This window comes from Betta splendens, chromosome 1 (genome assembly GCF_900634795.4).
Source record: "Betta splendens chromosome 1, fBetSpl5.4, whole genome shotgun sequence".
Lineage (NCBI taxonomy): Eukaryota > Metazoa > Chordata > Actinopteri > Anabantiformes > Osphronemidae > Betta > Betta splendens.
In genome coordinates this window covers 8,946,318-8,969,032 of record NC_040881.3, presented here as the reverse complement: position 1 = coordinate 8,969,032, position 22,715 = coordinate 8,946,318, and the positions used below count along the sequence as shown (strand labels likewise).

General features: G+C 45.7%; 1 protein-coding gene across 3 annotated transcripts; it reads left to right on the top strand.

The window, feature by feature from the left end:
• Positions 1–294: 294 nt before the first annotated feature.
• palm3 (paralemmin 3) lies at positions 295–20,857 on the top strand. 3 transcript variants are annotated; one of them, XM_041071619.2, is made up of 8 exons: positions 295–313; positions 13,989–14,041; positions 14,501–14,581; positions 16,783–16,898; positions 17,310–17,370; positions 18,329–18,359; positions 18,871–18,912; positions 19,395–20,857. In XM_041071619.2, exons 2-8 carry the CDS (start codon positions 13,997–13,999, stop codon positions 20,198–20,200), a joined length of 1,182 nt encoding a protein of 393 aa, XP_040927553.1. In that variant the 5' UTR covers positions 295–313; positions 13,989–13,996; the 3' UTR covers positions 20,201–20,857. The 3 variants fall into 3 exon arrangements, with proteins under 3 accessions (XP_040927553.1, XP_029011745.1, XP_029011736.1); XM_029155912.3 differs by lacking the exon at positions 295–313 and adding an exon at positions 320–697 and having other exon boundaries at positions 18,874–18,912; XM_029155903.3 differs by lacking the exon at positions 295–313 and adding an exon at positions 320–697.
• Positions 20,858–22,715: the final 1,858 nt, after the last annotated feature.

Below are 22,715 nucleotides of genomic sequence, written 5' to 3'. Positions count from 1 at the left end.
CTATTAAGATAAATGGAAGGTGAGTGCACTGTGCTGACAGCTCAGTGAGGCCAGTCCCCAATTAGGGCTATATTTTTAGCAATAGATGGTCATTTTACAACTAGAAGAATACAAAAAATATTTCAGTCTCATTTCCATCAGAAAGGCAGACGACACGTTCTGTCACGTTGCCCGTCAAACACAGCAAGTACGGCAGATGCAGGCAACCTGTCGCCCTGTGAAAGGCGAGCTCACAACAACAGGAAACGGGCCGCGCGTGTGTGCGCGCGCGCGTGTATGTAGAGGGCTGGCCCCGCGTAGTGACTGGAGTCAGGTAACCGACCCGCTCCGCTCCTCCTCACTGCCGGGCTGAAGGGCACCGGCGACGGCCAGAGTTTCGCACCATTCTCTTTCTGAAGCAATGCGAAACGCACTTTTGTAGGTGTTTTGTAGAAGTTTTAACGCGGCGTTGATGTGACGCGCTTCGCGGTTCGGAGCCAGCTCGTGCGCAGAGGCCGCTCAGGTGCGCTGCCGCCGCCGCCGCCGCCGCCGCTGCTGCACGAGGAAGTCCGCGTCGCGTCTCCAGCCCTCGTGCCACATTACGTTAAATTCACTGACCTGGACGCGGGACTGCACTTTTTCTCGCTCCTGCCTCGCGCTTCTGCTCGGTCCGTCCGAGCACGTTGGACTCGCGCATCAGCTGGCGGCGTTTAAACAGGTAGGACTACTTTTTGGTTGCTTCCCCCGACATTCTTCCGCCAATTTGAGCCAAGTGTGGCGCACGGGACCGGACCGGACAGCACAGCACGGCGTGTCGGTTAACACCCTTAGAAACGGTGCCAAGCGGTGGAAACGAGCGCAGCCAGAGCCGCACAGCAGCAGCTGTTGACTCGTCTGACCCCTGTTAACGACGGCTAAACGAAGATTAGAAGCTCTGTCAAACGCTACTTGACTCCTTGGTGCTTTTTTTTTTATTGGATTTTTCCGTCTTTCTCAACCAACAGCAGCTAGTCTTGGTGTGTTCTGGGAGTTTGTCCTTAAATATCGACCGTGTGTGTGTGTGCGCGCGCGCGTGTGTACAGTAACCTGTGTGTCACCTGGCACAGGCCTCACAGCTGTATCTGCTTTCTGTCAACGGCGAGTGTCGGGTCAGCGAGCATCTCGTCCGCGTGTGTGATGAAGCGGTGGTGGAGCTCTTCTAGCACCACGGCACATCCACCCACACAACAATAGATCCGTGTCAGGTTAACCCCACATGTGTTGTCTGACTCACCGCGTTTAGAGCAACACACACACACACACAAATGGCCCCACACCGCTGCTTCATCACTTTTAACCACAGCTGTGCCACACCTGTGTGTCACAGGTCGATCCAAGCGCGCCGCGTTCGTATTTGCAGCTCCGCAGCTGATTTACAAGCAGGGGTCCCAGCGGGAGCTCCTGGTGCAGCTCCTCTTCTGTCAGGCTGAGCAGCGGAGGCCTTCAGGCAACTCTTAGCGCCTTGAAGGAGCGTTAACGAGCACGCTCGCGCCCGAGGTTCTGAGGGGAAGTCGCGCACAGTGGATCACTTCAAAGGAGATTTTGCAAATAAACGTGTCACATCAGCCAAAGACTGATGACGGCGTAACGCATAGGATTCTCTGTGTAGACTCTGCGGCTTGTGGAAAATTGCAAAATTCGTTTCTGTCACCATCAGATATGCGCCTGAGTGTTGACAGGGATGTGGCTGTGACATCATAACATTGCTATGTTATTAAATGTGTAGCGTTACCCGGAGCTAGATGAGGTCATAGTCTATGAGCCGCTATCAAATCCAATCTTTGATGTGTAACAACAGTGCTTTGTGCACAGAGAGCAAAAAAAAAAGATCCCAGGTAATGAAAAGACATTTGTTAGTGTGTTTGTTACCATTCAGCTGAAAAGTTTTTATCTTTGTTGCATATGAAATGTAGCGCGGCGCCCAGGTCGATTCTCGAGTCTCCCGCAGACGCTGTTTGGTTTCGATATGAATCTGCAGAAATGCACTCAGATGTACAAAGAGGAAGAGAGAGGGGAGAGGAGTGGGCGAGATAGCTGCTAAAGGGAGATAAAAGGGCAGGAGGGAACTGTGTGGTCGTCAGCACCACCAATCAGCGCGGGTTTTATCTCTTCAAATCGCGTTGAAGGGAACAGGAGACAGTGAGACCCTGACAAGTCTCGCTGAGATTAAAAAAAAACACACAGCGATAAAGAGGACGAGACAAAGGAGTAGCTGCAAGTGATGAAATCCGCCACTTCTGAGCTCGGGAGAACTGGCCGATGGATGAGTTTTCGGCAGCGGGGCGGTTCCTCGCTGCCAAATCGCCCGCCGCAATCAGGAGCGTCGTCGTGATCTGCGACTGTTGGCGCGTTTGCGCGTCTCGGCCGCGCTGTGTGCGTTAGCTGCACAGCCTTTTGATTGTACGCCGTCGCACCGACCTCAGGCTGTTATTACTGCGGCTACACACAAGATTAGGTTGAGACGCTGAAGCACACGCTAAGACGGTTCACCTGGGAACAACACATCACTACGACCGTGGCCACACGGAAGGGTTTAGTCTCTTTCTAGACATCCCATCGCTCATGGGAAGAAACAATGGGAGCTATTAATAATAAATTTGTTCTCATGGGATAAAACTCCAGTGTGAACGTGGAATCAGTGCGGCTAAAACTAGATTATTCCTCAGCTCTGCTCTCGTATCTGTTGTACCTATGACTCTGTTCTGTCCATGTTATCAGGCAATGGCTCCTCCTAATTTTAAAGCAATTGAGAACGTGACAAATACTGAAAGTCTGCAGATCTATTCTCTAAACCTGTAGAAAGGTAGACTCTCCAGTAGATTTGTATTGACATGGTGAAGAAGCTCATCAGCGTGTTTCTGCATTGCTTTCACACATTTATCCACACAAGGTGGTTTTCAGATGGTGCAGGAGGTGATTTTGTCTTAAGCTTACTTAAGACCTATGCACACACCCTACTCTTGACCCTAGCAGTGAGGTGTAAGTGGAGCAGAGATTGATTAGACAGCGGACTAATGTGTGATCATAGTGGAGGCAGGCTGAAATTACTCGAGGAATCACGTGAGTCGTGTTTGTCCCGCTAATGTTTTTGCGTCTTACTGAAGTCACTCAGTCTCTTTGGTTTTGCTGAGTCAAATATCACCGCCTGTTTTGGAGCGACGGTTTCTTTGACCTTAATGTGTTTTGCATATGATAAGTCTGTAGCAGAGCGCTGATATAACTCATAATTTCCCTTTTTAGTAAGTACACAATGAGTGAGTCAACCTCCAAACGCAGAGCACAAGCTAAAGCTCTGTTGTCCACAGCCGTCGATGGTTTCTGGGAAACTGCAGAGCACGGAGGAGACAGAACAATCTATTTACTGGCAACAAATACCTGATGGTTTCTGAAATTCCTCCTGGCTAACTCTGTGTATGCACAACATGGGCCTTTACTGGTCAGGACTTTCCTCTGTGCTGCTTAGCTGCTGGTAAAAGGTTGTTCCTTGTTGAAGCCACTAATATTATTCTCAGGTTTTGCTGGGCTTGAATCCCAAATATTGTGTTCCGTGTCCTTCTGGTGACTGTACTCTACATGGTGCACATTTCAGTGCCTAAACAGAGATTTAACAGGTTGTAGATTAGATAAGTCTATAAGTTTATAGTCACTGGCCAAACACACAACCAGAATAGGTTATCGCATTCTTACACTGGCATTAATTTAACTGCAAGGTTTAGTTGCTTTGTGATTTTATAGGCTGACATTGAGATGTCTGTAAAAGTAGGTAGTAAAACATGCCTTGGTTTGTACCAGTTGTGAGAAAGAAAGAACTATTGTCCCAGTTTATTGATTGTTCTTTTATATGGGCTTTTAATTTGAAGCACTATTTGAAGTGTTCATACTTTTATTCACACATACTACCTCCAGTCTGTGGTACTCCGTGATAAAGACGTCTTGCTGTTCTCCTCCGAGATAATTTGCTTTGCAGTCAGCCTCACTTTGCTATTCACTCTGCGAATAGCAAAATGCCCTCTGTCCTTTTTTTATTTGGCGATCCTCCAGCGGCTTGTTGTGGACAGCTCATGTTATTCAGATGCCCAAGTCAGAAAAAAATGCATATTCACACTCCTCAGTGTGTTTCTAACCTTGGTCTGTTGACTAAAGCCTGAAGCTGTAGAGACAGGAAGCATTCCTCTGTAGCAGCCCATTGATTGTGCTAAAAAAGTCCTGTTTGCTCAGTTGTTATCGAAACCTTATGATCTTGGTTCTTGAGAATTATCCAAGGTCTTTAACACAATTAAATGTTGACCTGAACAAGCAAATTAATTCAAGTACAAAGTACTAAACGCATATCCTTTAAAATCACAGCTACAATAAGCAGTAAAATGAGAATATATCTGACTAACTGGCAACTCGCTGTTTGAAAGCTGATCTGGGTGCAGCTGAGTCATACTCACCCAGTGTAACATTTAGTGAAGCAATTCATGTTCAGCTGGTCATTTTGATGTATATTCATCCTCCTTCGCCTCCATAACTACAGAGTCCAAGATTATGAGCAGCTGTGTTGTGAAGGATCAGCGTGATGTCTGTAATTTCTGAAACAGTGGGCCTGAGCGGAGTTTGTTTGTCCACAGAGAACACGAGGGGAGAGAAGTTAAACATTATGTTGGCTGACTAGACATTTGCACGGTGACTCGACGGCCCTGAACAGATTTACACACATGCTTTGTCTCCTCTCAGCTGCTAAGGAGTGCATAGCTATAAATCATATAGTTATTTTAGAAAAAAATAATTTTAAAGCGAATTATTTCTGTTGATTATATTTTAATGAGTTCAATTTGCCTAATGTGATTGTAATTGTCTAGTTTTATTTTTTTGGTATCTTTGACTGTTGTCCTGATGTGATTTGTGTCTGCTTCATGTTGCTGCGTTTCATGTGTGTGATGTGTGTAATCATGACCGAGCTACAAGGCCCAGCGGCGCGCGGGGCTGCAGGCTTTTGACTCCATGACAATAGCGAAAATGAGCTGAGACCGGATTACACCAGTCCTGCATTCCTTTCCAAACCTGTTACACACACACAGACACACACGCACGCACATGTGCACATTCGCACACTAATCCTGCAAACACGGGCGGACAAATCAGCCAAACGAGCCAAAACACGTCTTGCATACGTTTGTTCAAAGTGCAAAGGCAACACTCGCCAGCAAGAATATTGTCAGTGCGCATGGGGTCAGAGAACTGATGCTAAAATAGTTTTATTTGAAGGGGGCCAGCTTGAAAAGTGTCACAGTAAACAAACTGGAGCCCGTCTGCATTAACGATTTAGCAAAAAAAAAAAAAGAAAAAAACATTTGTGTTCATGCAAATCCCCTCCCTTTATTTATCGCAGTCCTTTGTTACTGTGGGAATGCCACCTGTCAACCTGCTTTCCATTAGCACAGTTGAACCTCATCCTAATGCACAGCACGGTGAGTGGTTAAACCATAGAGCAGCATGAAAAGGCTGACCTGCAGCCAGCCGCTTTACTGGAGATCTGCACAGGCAGCGCAGCCGCTCGGAGATGAGACACATTGCCTTTATTTCAGTGGCATTTTGCTGGGGAGCTGTGTCTCTAAAGTGCCACTGTTGGAAAAGCCTTTTTTGGTTTGTTTTTCTTTACTTCACTAGACTCCGTTCAATCTTTTCAAGTGATTAAAACTTCTCCAAAGAGCTGTGAGGGGTTCAGTACCTGCATGAAAACTACATTTGGGCAGAAATTAGCTTCACTGTCAAAAAAGCTTGTTTGATTCTCTGTTTTACTGTTAACTAGTTAGTGTATAAGGTAAAGTAGCAGAATGAAGCCTGATGTTCAGTTAACAATGATTAAAACCGAACAAGATCATAATCTGAAATGCAATATAGAAGTCAAAAAGGGATTTTGCGTCGAGCTGCACCATCTGTGCTCACGTTTTACGGTTAGAACGTTTCTGTGGAGACGTCGGGGGGCCGCGTCGTGGCTGCAGGCCATCCGCGGTTAGCGGCCCTGTGTGTGTGTGTGTGTGTGTGTGTGTGTGTGTGTGTGTGTGTGTGTGTGTGTGTGTGTGTGTGTGTGTGTGTGTGTGTGTGTGTGTGTGTGTGTGTGTGTGTGTGTGTGTGTGTGTGTGTGTGTGTGTGTGTGTGTGTGTGTGTGTGTGTGTGTGTGTGAGAAACCCCTGCATGTGTTTGCCTGCGAGTCGGTGTGAAAACGAGGCTTGGCGCATACTTGGAGGAGTCGCAGTGTGAACCCGATGTGTGTCACTGAGATGCGGGCAGAATGTCTGTTATGTCACGACCTCAAGTGTCTTGTCAAGACCTGTCAGAACCCCCCCCCCCCCCCCACACACACACACACACACAAGGCCTCCTCCTGTTCATGTTTGTTTCACTCTCACTGCTTTCAAGCTTTTCCATTTATGCAGCATCTCTTGGTTTCCTCCTAATTCGCACTTCTCTTAGTGACCTTCAGCCTCGACACGATCGAGGCGCATTTTATCTCGACAGTCAAAGTGCTTGAGCTGGTGTTTGTTTGAGCACCGACTCTGTCAGAGTCTAGTGTTGGTCTTTCTCCGTCATCCCCCTCCTTTTCTCTAATCCTAATATAATGTGATCCTATCATGAAATGACAACACTTTAAATCTTTTAAAATAGTTAATACAGGGCTTTAGACCAATGCACAGTGGGCAACTTGTACAACATTTCTCCGTTCCAGCTTTGTAAATAGTGTCTAACCTTTCTGTCAGACGCTCATTTCCATGAAGCCTAACTTATCTTGTAATCGCTACTCATCTTTAAAGCGTGACGGCACCAACGGTGCATTCCACCTCCGGGTTAAAAACGGGGGTTTCTCTTTAGTTTTACTTGTGCGCGCCTGTCTGTGAGAACTGAGACATCAGCTCAGCAGTTGGTTGCTGTTGTCTCTACTCATGCAGGGTCATGCAGTAAATGTACAGCGTTTAAAAGATTTGCTCCTGCCGCTGTTTGAAGTTGAGACGTTAAAAGCGATGACTTGAGGTGAAAGTTCAGAATTAGGTTTTTATGTCTGGGTTTTACACATGGATACGATGGATTAAACAGCACTGACATACGTACAGTAGTGGTGCAACAAGTGGCTGCTCTTGTTTGTAGTTTCAGGCTTTTACCTGTGAAGGTGACTGTTGTTTCAAGAATGACAGAAACAACATGAGCTGTGTTTGGAAGAAAAACAAACTACTGTGAATGGACAGTGAATATTTTGTTAGTTTGTTTTGTCAGTGGTGTTTAAAGCTGTTTTTGAAACCGTTATTAGCAAAAACTGAATGTCACGAACTTCACTCCTGGTTCCCCTGGCCACAGTTTCATAATAAAACTTCAAAATCAAAAATATCCAATATCATTTATCATTATGGATAAATTCTCGTCATTAATATTATGATTCTTTGTTGCAGCCCTATCTCTCTGTTGAAGACCTGGAAGCATGTTTAAAAGCAATAAGAACCAGCTGGTTGTGTGGTTTCACCAGCTGACACATGCAGTGGCGAGTCACACAGTAACACTGATGCAACAATGTGACTTCACAGGCGGATTAACTAGATAATCCAGCATGTTAATTATACACAGGGAGCCAAGATGACTCACTCAAGCTGCATAGGTCCTTATTCTTCGTCTTCGCCGTGCACGCTCCAGATGACCGTGTTAATCTCGGCAGCCTCTCTGCTGCCTTGATGAGTGGATGACAGGGTGTTTACAAAGGCTTCACCACGCTGTCACTTTTGATCTGCCGCTCGGCTTAATATCTGCGCAGCTGATTTTTCTCACCCCGAGTCCCCCCAGACTTAATATTTTAAACGTGTGAGGCAGATGGTAATTCTGACATGGCTGGCGATCAGAGGCCATTCTAGGCAGCACGCACGCGCAGAACTGAGTTATTTGTCATCCATCTGCGTGTTTGGCCAAAGAGATGTTACTCTTGCTGTGTTCTGAAAGCAGAGAATAAGTCAGTAGGCACAATTAGAAAGACCTGGCAAATGTAATCCTGCTTCGACATTGTTTCTGAGGACTTTCCCATCAAATGTGTGTGGTTTGGATCAGAATCTCTGGAGTGTTTGCCCATTCACTCGTGTTTTTGCAGTTGACTGAGACAACGTGAAGCCTCGGGTTCAACTAGATGAGGGCACGCACACAGTAACATGGACTTGTCACTACATTTATGTTTGTGACTCCAGTCCGTTTTGTAACGTTGGGACGTGGTTGGATCCGTTTCAGGGTTAAGGATTTGTTCAGCCTTGAGCTGGGTTTAAACAAACTCAAGACAAATTCACATAAGAACGCACAGAATTCAAAGGTCGTACAGGAAGCACTCGGTTCCGAACGAAGCAGCTTGTCCATCTGGAACGGCTCCATCAATGCTGAGAGACATATCCAGGTCTGCTGATATGTCCAGTCCCGTATCAGGCAACAATGGAACAGATTTCCTCTCCCCAAACTCTGGCAAGCAGTTTTCTCACGTCACAGATGTCTAAGGACGGTTGGTAACATGCTGGAATAAGAGTCCTAGTCCCCACTTTTATAGAAGGAGAATAAACATCTAGTCAAATTACCTACAGTAACAATGCAAATCTGTCCGCAGTGCTGCAATTTGTTGTCTTGTGTTTTGTAGTGAGCATGTGTGCAATGCTCCGCTGTCCATGTAGCTGCTAAATGAATACATGTGGGATAGGGAGCTCCATTACACCTTCAATTCGTCACATGCATCTCAGTTTTCTGTCAGATGTTAGACAGCAGTGAAAATGTTCTGTACCTGTGAGGTGCAGGGATGAGTGATGTATGATGGTGATTGTGATGATCCCCTGTGATATAACGGACAGGTGTGCCATACATTAACCCACTGTCCTTTTCACTGATGCTCACTGGGGGCTGGAATGAAGTGTTTTTATTCTCCTGACCTGATCTGTCAATCAGAGGAACTTGGCTGTGCAGCGAGGCACATTCCATCCATACCACCCACACACACACGCACGCACGCACGCTCACACACACCCTCCTACTGTGTGTCAGATTTATTTCCATCTAGATAAGCAGGATATCCATCTCCAATAATGCAATTTCTGCTGCAAGGTCTGTAAAGCAACTAAAAATCAATAGTTGATGAAAAAGCACTTTACTACAATTCTGTGTCCATCTCTCTGGCTGAGGCCGATTGCCCGTGCGATTGCCCTGTCTCAGAGTGAAGTTCTATCTAGGAATTTGTTTGGAAACGAGTGTAAGTCCCGGGCTCCGGCGTTGGTGACAGCAGAGCATGCTCAGGTTCAGAGATCAGGGTCGCAGTGATTGCATGTTCTGTCTCTAATCGTCTGGAGGACGGCGGTGTTTGTGCTTTTCCTGTTCCCAAACACGGGAGCAGGAGGATATTTTTAACTTGCCGTGGCCTTGAAATACCCTCGCGCTGTCTCTCTTCATTTCACATGGCTGGAAATGCGAATCTGCCCAGATAGAAACTTTAAAACCTCTTTAGTCCCAGTCTAAGGAAATAGCGCCGCATTTTCCTAAAACCTTCAGCTTCTCCACTCTTATCTGGTCCAATTCTGTACTTTCCACTGCTGCAGTTTATTTGCCACGCTCTAGTGCTCTACTTCATTCCAAGGCAGTAAAGGGAGTCGAAAATCCAGCAGTGTTGAATAGAAACAGGATAATGGGACATGCAGAAGCAATGTTGTAAATGAGCCTTGAGCAGAAGCTTATTTGCAACGTTACTTTCTTTGAACTTCTTTCAACTCTTCCAATAAAAGATGGTTGTAGCAAAGACTGGGTGATACAGGTGTTAGAACCTAATAAAACCGTTAATGATCAGGTTACAGTGTGTGTGCTTATTTTGTGCTTTTTTTCTGATCCCCCTCCCATCTTGTGTTTTCCCCAGTTACAGACTTTGTACTCACTCAGAGCAATGGCACTGTTCAAAAAGATTGAGTTAGCGCCTATGGAAAGGGCAGCTTGTGCATCTAGCCTATTTTGCTAAAAGAATATGACCAACAGTATACTAAATATGTAATCAAAGTATGTACAGAGTCAAAAAAATCAAATGATGAATAATGAAGCTGACATTCAGTTAAAAACAAAAAGTGGGTATTTTGGCATCGTATTTGTTAACTTGTCGCTCATTGCTGCTACCGTCTTGTTGGATTTCCTACCTCGGCAGAGTAACGCTGTTAATAATTGTCTTGATCAGTTTGTCTGAGTCCTGTGACTCAGATTCAAGGTGCAGTGATGCTCAGCGATGTAAAGCAGTGGCACGGACATTAAAACTACTTCTGGCCTTTTATTGACCATCTCCACGTCCTCTCGCGCGTTTTTTAAATGTTATCCCGAATGTCGTGTAGCGATTCGGTACCATGTGTCCAGTGGTTTGTTACAGCACCAGGCTGCTGAAGCTTGTTCTTCTTCTTTAACCCCTTTTTTTGCTAGACTGATGTGTTCAGGTCAACGCTCCAGCGTCACTCATAGAGTCCAACCTGGACTGACACGTGCCTTCACTCCTGGCGTTCGTCCGTGTGAGGCCAAAGTCAACACCTGCATGTTCCCCAGTCCAACATGCATGCTCACACACTGGCACATGTCTGATGGTAGTGTCATGTTGGAATAAGACACTCCTCATTCAGCAGATGTATGCAACACATTTGCGGCGTGTGGATCTAATATCTAGCCTCTATCCTGGTTAAATATCTTCCATTGGTTTTAATTAAATCCTCCGTTCGCCTTGAACTGTAGTAATAGTAACACTGCGTCTTATCTGATGTTCTCTCTATTACACGCGACGCCTTTGAAAGTCACGGGAGCGAGCTGTGAGACTAAATGATTCTTCTAGTTCTTCATTCCAGACTCCCTACTGTTCCTCCATCTGTTCCCACAGAGCTAATGTCACTGCATCAGCGCTCGGCATACAGACTTCATGGCACCCCACTAAGCAAATATACATTGTTATATAAACACGCACACATACGCTGAAGGTAAATATACACTCGTGTGCAGGAGGAATGCTGAGAGAAAACCCTGCGGGCGCGTTGGAGCGCGGCTGCATTTGGTTTATTAAGCTGTCATTTATAGCAGCTCTGGAGCTGATGATTGTTTTCACTTCATCCCTGCGTATTTTTTTATTAACCCATTTACGGCTAAAACGTACGATTGACAGGAAAATAAAACAATTATGGTAATTGATTCGTGGCTGACTAGTTGAACTTCTTAATTGTCAGATATTGGTGGGGTTTTTTTTCTTTTGTAATTGCGAAACTAAATCTCGCCAGACGCCACTTAGCGCTTAACAAATTACAATAGAAAACTGTTAATGTTATTATCACCACCTGTGCTTTTATAACAATAAGTGAAAACAGTGAAAGGGGAAAATGTCCATTTACCTTTGCATCCAATCACAGAGGTGTTGTAAGCTGTGCAGTTTCCTCTTTCTCTCCTTCCTCTTTCAGCTCGTACACTAGAGCCTTTGTGTCCTTAGTGCGACTGGGTGAGGGGGGAGAGCGACTGGGAGACAAACTGGGAGAGTGTGTGTGTGTGTGTGTGTGTGTGTGTGTGTGTGTGTGTGTGTGTGTGTGTGTGTGTGTGTGTGTGTGTGTGTGTGTGTGTGTGTGTGTGTGTGTGTGTGTGTGTGTGTGTGTGTGTGTGTGTGTGTGTGTGTAACATCATACCGCTGAGGTCAGACAACCTACGACTGAATTCCTTCAAACCAAAAAAACGGCTTAATGAAGTGATGTTTAGTCATTTCCCTCCTTTGCATTAACACGTGTGCCTGTCATTAAACACTGCAGCAGTGTTTTTACTCCTGCTGATTTGTTTCAACATGAAGTGGATGTACAGTAGTGTGATTTATTAGAAGCGAGGGTTCAGTGAAGTCCGGTTTTCAGTTTGCTTCCACAGTACATCGGTGGGTTGCTGCTTTGAAAGTACCACAAGAGGATTGTGGGAGTGTGTGAAAATTCACAGATAAGGTGTAAAATTCATGGTTGAAGACCTTGCATTAATAAAACTCCTAATTAGATTCATTATGTGGACACCGTCTAATAAAGAACAGACCCGATTTATGGCAAATGCTGCATGATCTGCAGTGTCTGTTGTCTTTTTGAGGGTTGAATCCCTGGGGGTTCAGTAAATTCTGATTCTGACCTTTCTCCAATTTTCTCCCTTTCTCATGAAAATGCTGGAGCCTTCTAATAGTTTAAATTAAAGAATCTGAGAGCGCGGCTCTGCTCTTCAGTTTAGCTGGGGGCAGATTGCCGATAATTGCTTGATTGCTTTAGCTCGGATACGTCGGCTCGATAATGATCACAGTCTTGTGGGAAAATGAGCAGATTAAATCTACAATTTTTCTGTTCCCCTGTTCTTGAATGTTCTTCTTCTGTGTCCCAGGTTGTCCAGTCTTCAGAATCTCTGACCCGCTCAGCTTGGCTCCTTTCCAGCCATCTTGACTTTCTCCGTCTCTTCACTTTTTGACTTTGTCAGGCTGCTTCCCGTCTCTACCCTCCTGTATCATGTCTAATTATCGAAGTCAGTGTGTGTCTACGGGGACCTCCTCAATACCTCCTCATCAAAGCCTCTGTTTGTGTTTGCTTGTTTATCTCTGGCTGCTATTCCAGGCGCTCTCCTGGAGCCCTGATGAGACACAAGCCTCCACTCCCTACGGAGGCTTATACTGTAAGCTGTCACTGCACCTCCACTCATTCAAAACACTGCCAAAATGAGATTTTGTCTTTTTCTACCCCTGTTGCACTTGAAGGCTCCGTTCTTTGTTATCTCTCAATCTTTTTGTATATACTGTGAATATATATATCCTCATATCTGCTTGTGCTGATCCCCCCCCAGTCTGTCTTGCCACCTCATTTGCTGAGGGAGCTGCAGAGTAATGAAAGGCACGCCAGAGGTTGTTTCCTCATCAAAATACGTCCCGACTCTTCTTGTTTCATCATTTTTTTTTCCCTCCACACTCCACACCTGCATCTTCATGGTGGTTTTTCTTATCCCTTTTTCATCCGTGACCCCACTGGAGAGACACGAAGGAACAGATCAGGTGTTAGTAGAGAGAAGCTTCTGACTAATAATTGACGCATCCTGTACAAAGACTCTGAAGGATCTACTGTATTGTCTAGTGCACTGTGGTATTTGTTATAGAAGAGGGTCAGTGTTGCTGTGTTCTCCCTCAATGCCACATCTTATGACTAATCTTTTTTTTTTGTGTCTAGCACAGAAACATCTCTGCTGCCAGTGCAAAAACTCTATGCTGTAATTATTTGCTTATATTGCTCATGCATTTACTTTAAATTCTTTACTAAACCCGCCCTGTGCAGAATCACACAAGGGCCAAAAATAAGTTTTGTTTCTCTCCTGAGAAGTTGACTTAAAAGCTGCAGCTTTAAAGGTTTCCCTGTAAAAGCAGAGTCATGGCTCACGGTGGCAGGTTCTCATTACAGCTGCTGTGTGTGTGTGTGTGTGACCCCAGTCTATGCGCGCTCATACTTCTGAGTTTTGGGGAACTCAAATATTGTCCCGTTTAGTGTCAGCTGCAGGGGAAAACAAATATTCCTCATCATTCATCGTCTTTGAAATGCGGCTGTGTCATAGCGGCGACAGACGCCTCATTTGTTGTGTGTGGGGGGGGGGGGTTGTTGCAGGTGGAAATAACACAGAGGATGTTTGGTCACGGTTTCCCTGCAGACGACCGTTGTACTGCCGTGCACTCGCATGCTGAAACCCTACCTCTGTTCTTGTGTTACAACTCATTAGCTGCCGCGGCGTCCTCTGTTTGTGGGACGCACAAAGACACGCGGTCTGATTCCTGGAGCACCGGCTGCTTCTACACGTGCAAAGACGAAAATAACACATCACACAAAAGAAAGCGACAACACAACAGGAAACGATGCTAATTGGATTCATTTGAAGTAATGCGGCTTCATTCTCTGGATGCAGTGAACTAATGTCTTGTTGTGTCCCAGGTTTCAGGATGGATGAGGCGGAGAAGTACAAACAGCGGCTGGAGGCTATTGCTGTGAGTACATGCACGCTGAACACACAGACCTGTACACTGAGTTTAAAGAGCCAAGACCGATTCTAGCACAGTGGAACTTCTGCTTGTTCTCCACTCAGAGACACTTAGAATTCAAGTCAGCTCAAAGGCGACTCTTCTACGTCCCCTATTCCTCTAGGGAGGGTTCAGAAGCCTTGTTCCCCCAGCTGACCGCGACTACTAGATAATTTATTGAGTGGGCAGAGTGGTGAGCCAGGGTGATTCTAGTCCCATGAACACAAAACCAGGTTGCCATGGGAACAGCTCCTCTGAGCATTATGGGATATAGAGTTTACTGTTCTGCCAGTGTCCTTGCGGTGGATGTCAGATGGCGGTGTTATTCACTGTCCTTGCTCAGATTTGAATAAAATCCTCATCATCTGGCTTTCACGCCCCAGTGAGCAGACCGTAATTCTGTCCACAATCACTCTCTTCCTGCAGGAGAAGCGTCGGCTGCAGGAAGAGCAGGAAAGAGCCAGGAGAGAGGTGGAGGATGAGCGGCTCCGGGTGCAGCAGCTCAAGGTCAGCAGGACGGTCGGCCTGTCTCACTCATTCACTCGCATATTCATGCAGTCACTCGGCCCAGATGTTTTTTGCCCCCCCCCCCCCCCCCCCCACACACACACACGCACACACAAAGGAATTCTTCAGAGTTCAATGCTTCCTGGTTTTGACCCCCACAAGGTTGGAAGGCCTTCATTGCTTTTATGTGAGTGTTTACCCTAACTGAGCCGCTCTATTGTTTTCACATGGTTTCCACGCGGATGTTTCCTCCTTCCTCTCCACTGTGTTACCCAGGCCCCGGGGCACATTCTTCAAATTGTGTGAAATATTCGCAACGTGTGTTTGTGCGGAGGGGGAACACTTTGCGACGCCCTTGCCGAGCGAGTTCTCGCATATGTTGTCGCTATTCAAGTTGCAGCACGCTTCAAAGATTCATCTTAAATGATCATTCCAGTATGGATGTTCTCACAGCAGGTGATTTCATCAAAGCTTGACATACATTCATTAGCTTTGACACCGACTCTAACCACGGGGTAAATGTGAGGATGTGATGGGAGGGAGCGGATGCTTCTGAACGGCTTCTGACCCGCAGGAAAGTTTAAAAATGGGCTGGGTTCAAAAAGGGGGAACAGAGCTGAGGTTGTTCTTCTCTGTGGGAGAAAAGACCGTATTTTTAGTCAAGTAGGTAGCTACTGACTAACAGTTGCCAGATTTTTGGAAACATGAGTTGATCGGCTGGAGGGGGATACGGATTTTAGATGCTTTGACCACAGCAGTTAGTGAGAAGCTTGCAGGCATCACCAGCCGAAGTGTGTGTGTGTGTGTGTGTGTGTGTGTGTGTGTGTGTGTGTGTGTGTGTGTGTGTGTGTGTGTGTGTGTGTGTGTGTGTGTGTGTGTGTGTGTGTGTGTGTGTGTGTGTGTGTGTGTGTGTGTGTGTGTGTGTGTTGGCTGTGGATATTACTGCACACAGCCACATTTGTATGCTAAAAATAATATCCCAGGCTATTTTACTAGATTAGATTTACTGAGCGTTCCCTGCAGAAAAAAACAGTTTATTTCTGCTCGTCAGAGTCAGAGCAGTGTTCCTGGAGCTGGCTGCAGATTACTGCCTGGCTCTGGGGGACGTGTGCGGCTGAAGCCAACCTTTGAGCAAAGGTCAACTCGTAGCACACGTGTCTCATGTCTCCAGACCATTAGGTTAATTTTATATAGAGTGTGAACTTTTTTTGGACTGAAATGATTCTGCATCTCCATAATAGAGTAGAGAAATGTACAGTGTGTGGAGCTCATTCACAGTAACACTGACTGATAATAGCAAACTCGGTGTGATGAGCCAGTCACATGGCACAATGAACATTGAGCAGAGCAGTTTGTTTTCAATCTACTCTATAATCTATTAAACCTGACAATACTGTCCTCAAGAGATGGTTTTGAAAATTAAGTACAGGTAATACTTTCATTCTTTTTACCTCTCGCCTGTTTTCCGGATGAGAAATGAATTTATTCTCACTATGTTTGTTGCTGCTCGGTTCTGCTTTTAGCGCTTCTCGTGACCGTCTTCTTCTTATATCTACTACTGGAGTTTGCATAAAACACTGCACATTCATCTCTAGTGAGTAGGACACTGAGATTTGAGACACTTGAACGGCTAAGTGTTTGTGAGTAGTGAGTTCACGCTGGAGGAGCTCTCTGATGTCAGACAGTACATCAGAATGTATACAGAACACTTTGCTTTTTTTTTGCACACTTCATTGTGTTGTTGCATTAATTTTAAATAGGAAGAGCACTGTTCTTCGTTAAGTCGGGAGCTCAGTGGGAACACGTGAACGTTTCTTTTTCCTACACTGCTGCTCGTAATGGCAGTTCAAACGGCAGGACATGAACACAGCCTCGCTCAAGGAGTCGCTAAGCTGTAATTGCTCCTACAAAGTGCTCCAAGGGTCTGAATAGCTGGATGAAGGAGAGATTTCTTCTTTTTGTGTAGCTTGTTTACCAACAGCCAGGCGTGAGGCAAATACACACCCCACTACCACCTGCTTTACATGCAGCAGGCATCATTATCATGTTAGTGAGGACGAAAACCACGACTGGGTGATATTTATCGTCTACAGTAGGACTGTGTACCAGCGTTTTATGTATTTATCACATTATAGTAGCCCAAATAAAACTAATGGCAGCCGACTCAGACTTCCTCTTCCTCGTCTCCTCTCTTTTTGCAGAGAAAGTCTCTACGAGACCAGTGGTTGATGGAGGGAGCTCCCCTGTCGCCAACCTCCCTGGACACTCGCAGTCGCTCCCCTGTGGACGGCTCCCAGGACAACCAGCACATGGAAAAGTATGACGGCGCTGCGCTCCAAGACCAGGAGGCCGTTTATGGCAGAAACAGTTAGAGGATCACACAGGGCAGGAGAGAGAGAACGGTCACACTTTCAGTGCATTTGTACAGTCAGAGCTTCATGGATAATTGATACAGTAGTTGCAGCTTTCTGTTTTCTACTTTTATTTTATCATTTCTGCTGCTGTCGTACATTACGTGTGCTTTGGAAAGTTGAGGTTTAGTTCCGACAGTTGTGCGCGCGGAGACGGCGACACACGCTACACACCGGATTAGACGTTTGATCTGAGGCCACAGTCCAAGATCCCAGTCGTCCCAAGTTCTGCTTCGTTTCCAAAAACGTCAAAATGTCATGCGCGTGTGTGTGTGTGTGTGTGTGTGTGTGTGTTTACACAACTGTGTCTGCTTCAGGTTGTCGGAGACGGCAGAGGACAAAGACAAGCTGAAGGTTCAGGTGGAAGACGGCCAAGCGGTGAGAGACGCACACGAGCAGCGCAGCCCCGTGTAGACACAAAGAGGCCTGGGATGTGTGTTAAACACGCTTGTCCCATCGTCTTCCATTAGGCAGACACATTCCCACAACATCTGTCTGTGGCTTTTTGCCATGAATAATGCATTTCCTCTGCTGATGGAGCTTTGATGTAGCACCCCCTGTTCAGAAGCAGGAACTTTGTGAATGTAAGCAGTCCTGTTACATAAACGTATCGGCACTTGATCCACTCAGGATTTATTGTTTCACCTCAGGCCAAGAACAGAAATGTTTATGTCAACCTGCTGGACAAAGGAGAACTGTCTGTCCCCTTAAGATTTTTAATTATTTTGATCATGTTACTATTGTTGATTCTTTGATCTGTAGAGATAAACAGAGTATTCTGTGTTTAAAAGCTACTGCTAGTTAGTCATGCTACTGTTGTGATGGTCGAGACATGCTAATTATGACCGTATCCTCTCATGAGTGCTAAAAACACAGCACTCATCTTTAGTGGCAACCTGAGATTGAGTGACAGATAATATCTGGCAAATCACACATGCATCACTTTGTGTTTGTGCGACGATGCTGAGGTTTCTGTAATTGGACATCTAATTTTAACATCGGCACAAACACTTTATTTCCGTCTATTGTGACTGTATTACTGTAGGTGTAGGTGATTAGTTTTAATGGAGGCTGTGTTTGTGTCAAAAGGGTCAACTCTTCTCAGGTCATGTAGGGCTTTTCAGCTCAACCACTCCCCCTTGTGACCAGGCAGAAGGCTTTGCCTTAACATAATCATCCATGGATGTGTAGGATAGCAAACGGATTTGGCAACACCAGAAAAAATGTTTAATAAAAATAGTCTGTTCTTTGTTTCCTACTTTGAAACAAAGAGGTTCAGGAAACACAATGCCACTGGTTGGTCAATCAATGAATTCCTCCCCCTCTTACTCCACAGGAGACAGAGACTTTGGCTGAGGCGGAAGAAGGTAAGTGAGAGCAGATACATCATTTAATATTTGGAAATTGCAGTGGACATTTTAGAAAACCGAATCTCATTTTATATGCTAGAAATAATTTGATGGAATTTGACAAGCTTGGGTATATTCACAGTACAAAACAGAGTGGAGTGCATACAGGAGCACTTCAATTTTCAATGAGGGTTGACGAAAAAACATGCCAAGTGCTATTTGAGAATGAAGGGACACTGAGATTCCTCCATATTTTCTATGCAGAGGAATCATCATTTATTCCTCTTCATCAACCCGCCAGGGCAGCTGATGTTAAACGATTTTGCACATTTTAGCTGGTAAAATGTGGAACGTTTGTAACACTGCGCTTTTCAGCGCTAAAGTTACCCTTTTAAATACGGTTGTAATTTTATTCTGTGAAGTCAGTGTTATTATTTAACAAGTCATGTTTTCCGTGACACAGTTCATATCTGCTTCTAAAACACACACATGTAATTGTCACTGTAAATAAAAATGATTCCTCCCTCAGAAGTGGCTCAGAATGAAACGGTGCAGAACGGCGCAGTGTTAGGTGGGTTTTCACTCGCACACGTCAAACGCACACTCCATCCATCCACAAACAAATACAGCGCACATTGTCATGATGTCATCCCTGGATTAGAATGTGTCTTATCTAATAAACCATTCAACACTATCACCAGCACCATGGAATCTAGATGTGTCTGTATGAGTGTAGTGATCTTCAGGCATTTGCATTATAAAGGAAGGAGCCGCTCAGGTATAGCTGCACCTTTAGAAACGTTCATACATGCTGTAATGAATATTTACACATGTTGAAGGTTGCATATATATTATGCTAATAGGCACTTAAGTGTGAACCTTGCATTTTTAGAGGCGGCTTTCAGGAGTTTAATGAAATGGAAGGCTTGAGTTCTTTAGTAGCAGATTGGTCTGATGCTATGTAGTTTTGTTGCATTTCACTTATCCTTCTGTCTCTAATTGGGGAAACAGATGCCACTCTCTGAACTGAGGGATATTTGTTTGTTTCTGCAGAATCAAATGAAGATGAAGTGAAGACAACCCAAAGCCTGCGTCTGAACAAAACTGACATTCCCTTAACCAATGGTACCAAAGATTCGGAAGTAAACACTAATGACAGTGACTCAGAGCCAAGTGCTCAGTCCACCAGCACCAACGGGCCGGTCTGCGTTACTGAGGGTGTGGTCAGCTTGAAGGCAGAGCCAGGGCTAAGCCTGGGTGTTTCTGAAGCAGAGGATGATGAAGACACCGTGGTGATGAGGGCCGAGCGCGTGATCATCACGGACGAAGGGGACGATGCGTCTGAGAAAGTGACGCCACAGGAAGGACGCCAGGACGCCGAAAGCCAACAAGAGGAGCCGGCGGAGGGAGCGACGGCGCTAACGGAGCAGGCTGAGTCACCCGGAGCCACTGCAGAGGCGCAGCCAGACGATAGAAACGCTAACGGAAGCGCAGGTGGTGAAACAAAGGATGATGGGCAGAACAAAGCGCCAGCTTCCACCGCCACAGCAGCCCCAGCGCCGGAGCCCTCCCAGTGCTCTCCGGAGGCGGAGCGGGAGGCTGCAGCGTCGCCGGGGCGACCGGCAGCGGCCCAGCCCCCCGCCGCCCCGCCGGGCCCCTTCCAGGAGGTGCCGTTGACCGATCCTGACGAGAAGCCGAAGGCGGATAAGGGCGCGGGCGAGCAGGAGCCGCTTCTGCTGCAGACAAGGGCCCAAGTGGTGCAGGGAGCTGCGGACATCCCAGCCGGCACAGAGACACGCAGCGGAGAGCAGGCCAAGGCAGCCGGTCACAAGAGCTGCCAGTGCTGCTCCATCATGTAACACTCTGTGGATCACACCCCCCATCCATTTTTAACTATTCCCTACCACCACTCCCCACGTGTGACCTTCTGAGCTTTGATTCCTCCAGGAGGATGTGAGCTCTCCCAGTCAAAAAGAAGAAGGGAGGTCTGGACGGGACTGGTTAGTGTTAAAGTGCCTTGAGAACCCAGTTGTACACTACTCTCCACACACTGGACCAAAGCTTCAGGTGTCTTTTTTTTTCTCTTACACCATTTGAGCTGGATTTAATTTCCACCCTTTGAATGCAGCTTCAAGAAAGACTTGATATTGTTGCATTGTGTGTAATTCATTTGGTTTTCTATCATCCAAATATGATGTAACAGAACAAGTCCAAAGATTCCAGCGTTCATAAAACATACTGTGCTAATATACTCGCTTTAAAGTTTTATTTTTCTCCTATAGACACATTTTAATCAGAGACCTTTATGGTTTTTACAGATTTTAAACATGTATACACTGATGGTCAAAGTCATTGTTGGCTTTGAGGGAGGAATTATATTAGAATACCTGAAAGTATGTATTTGTATTTTTATCAAATGCGCTTTGCAGGTGCCCAGCGATCACATATAAACTGTGTTCTGAATATGCTGTGTCTGCGATAAGTGTAATGATTAAACCTGCATTTGTGATACACTGCTCAACATACGTTTTTATCCAGCATTTCTGCTCCACAAACAGGAATTTGTCTTCCAAAAACTAAAACATTTTGTTCCATAGTGATGTGTCTGAAGGCATGAAGAAACATTTTTGTACTCAGACACAGAAAATGATTGTAAGTGCTGCGCGTCTGTGTTACTTATCAGCACAAACTGCTTTGAACAAGTCGTGGAAATCATTTAAAAGAGAATTATGCGTATACATTTCAGTACCAAACGGATTTAAACGCAAATTATGGTACAATTTCCCCCCGAAGGGAAAAGAGGAGCTAGCGAGGATTCCTAACTGCTGTATAAGCTCCTCTGCAGCGAGAGCAGAATCGCAGGCGTGTTTGAGAGGATGCGTCTGCTTCATCCTGCGAATGTGGCGCTTTACAAAGCTGCAGGTTCTCTGGGCTCCGGTGACACTTCCAGGAGTAACGAGGGGCTAGAAACCAAAGCAAAGCCTGAGCCCCTTGGTAAAAAATGCAGTAGTGTGTCTCGTGGCTTCAGTGAGAACACGTTCTACGGTGGAGTCCTGTGCAGCTCTAATGGGCTTCAGAGGAGCGTGTGTGGAGGCCGGATGTGTAAAAGACAGGTGGACTCATTAACCGTCTCACATTATAAGCGCCGCAAACCAAAAAGTCAGCAAATGGAGGTCTTCATAGGTGTTTGAAGCTCTGTTTTATGGCAGATTCACTGTTGTGGCTGTTTTAAGGGTTTAACTGGCTGCTCAGGACGGAAACGGACCGCTCCACTTTAACGTGTTTCATCGTGACTTCCGGATCATGTGCCCGTGAGCCGTCGGCTCTGCTGCGCTGCAGACTCTGGACCGTGGGCTGGCGACAGCTTGAGGATTGAAGCCCGCTGGACCGAGCCAACGGCGCCGCTTCTGATTTCTGCACATCAGCGTCCACCAAAACGCATCTGTCACGAGCGTACGCGTGCGACAGGCGGAGGTGGATTTGAAAGAAGCCCATGGGTTTACCAGAGTCTGGACGTGGAAGAATCCTACAGCCATGCAACCAAAGGAATCTACGACAGCAACAGAAAGTTACTGCAGCCTCAGTGTTTCTCCTGCTGCTGGAAATCGAAATAACAGGAAGTAGAAAGTGGAGCATCGGTGCAGAATGATCCGTGTGTTATTTGCTAATCTGCAGAGGCATAAAGTGCTCAGACCTCACTGGCAGCAATACAACAATAGATGCATATTTATCCCACAGTGTTGTGCAGCCGAAAGAAATCCTCCAGCTCAACTTCTGCTTTGTTTGATAACAGCTCCCAGAAAATCACTGACGTTCACGTTTTTGTCTTTCTCTAAATTCTAGAGTGTCCTTCAGCGAGCTGCCAGGACTTCAGCGCACCTCTCTAATATCACATCATTTAGAGATGTAAAATATATGTGAAGCGATAACAAGTCACTGGAGTTCAAATATTATTTTAGCCATGTCTGCATGAAAACATTCAGCCCCATTGACACAGTTTCTCTAGTGGCGTTCAGCTCCAGTAGGAATTTGAAATGCAAACACTGGCTTTAGCCTATACACTGGCCAAGCACTATAAACATCCATTCATCCTCATCTGCTGCATCAATGCAGAGTTTACATTTTTCAAAAACACAAATTACAAACCAAGACTAATTGATTCACTTCCAAAGTTGTGCATCTGTCCAAAACCTTACAAGAACCATGTCTTAAAAATTAAGATAGCTTTATGATTGTATGTTATGTGTTTTGACAGTGTAAAGTTGCTGTAAACTGATTGAACATTTCCCTAAACCAGCAGAAAAAACTTAACCACCCTTTGCGTAACACAGTGGGTGATAGTGAAGATAGGAGCCTCCAGAGTAAACAATCACT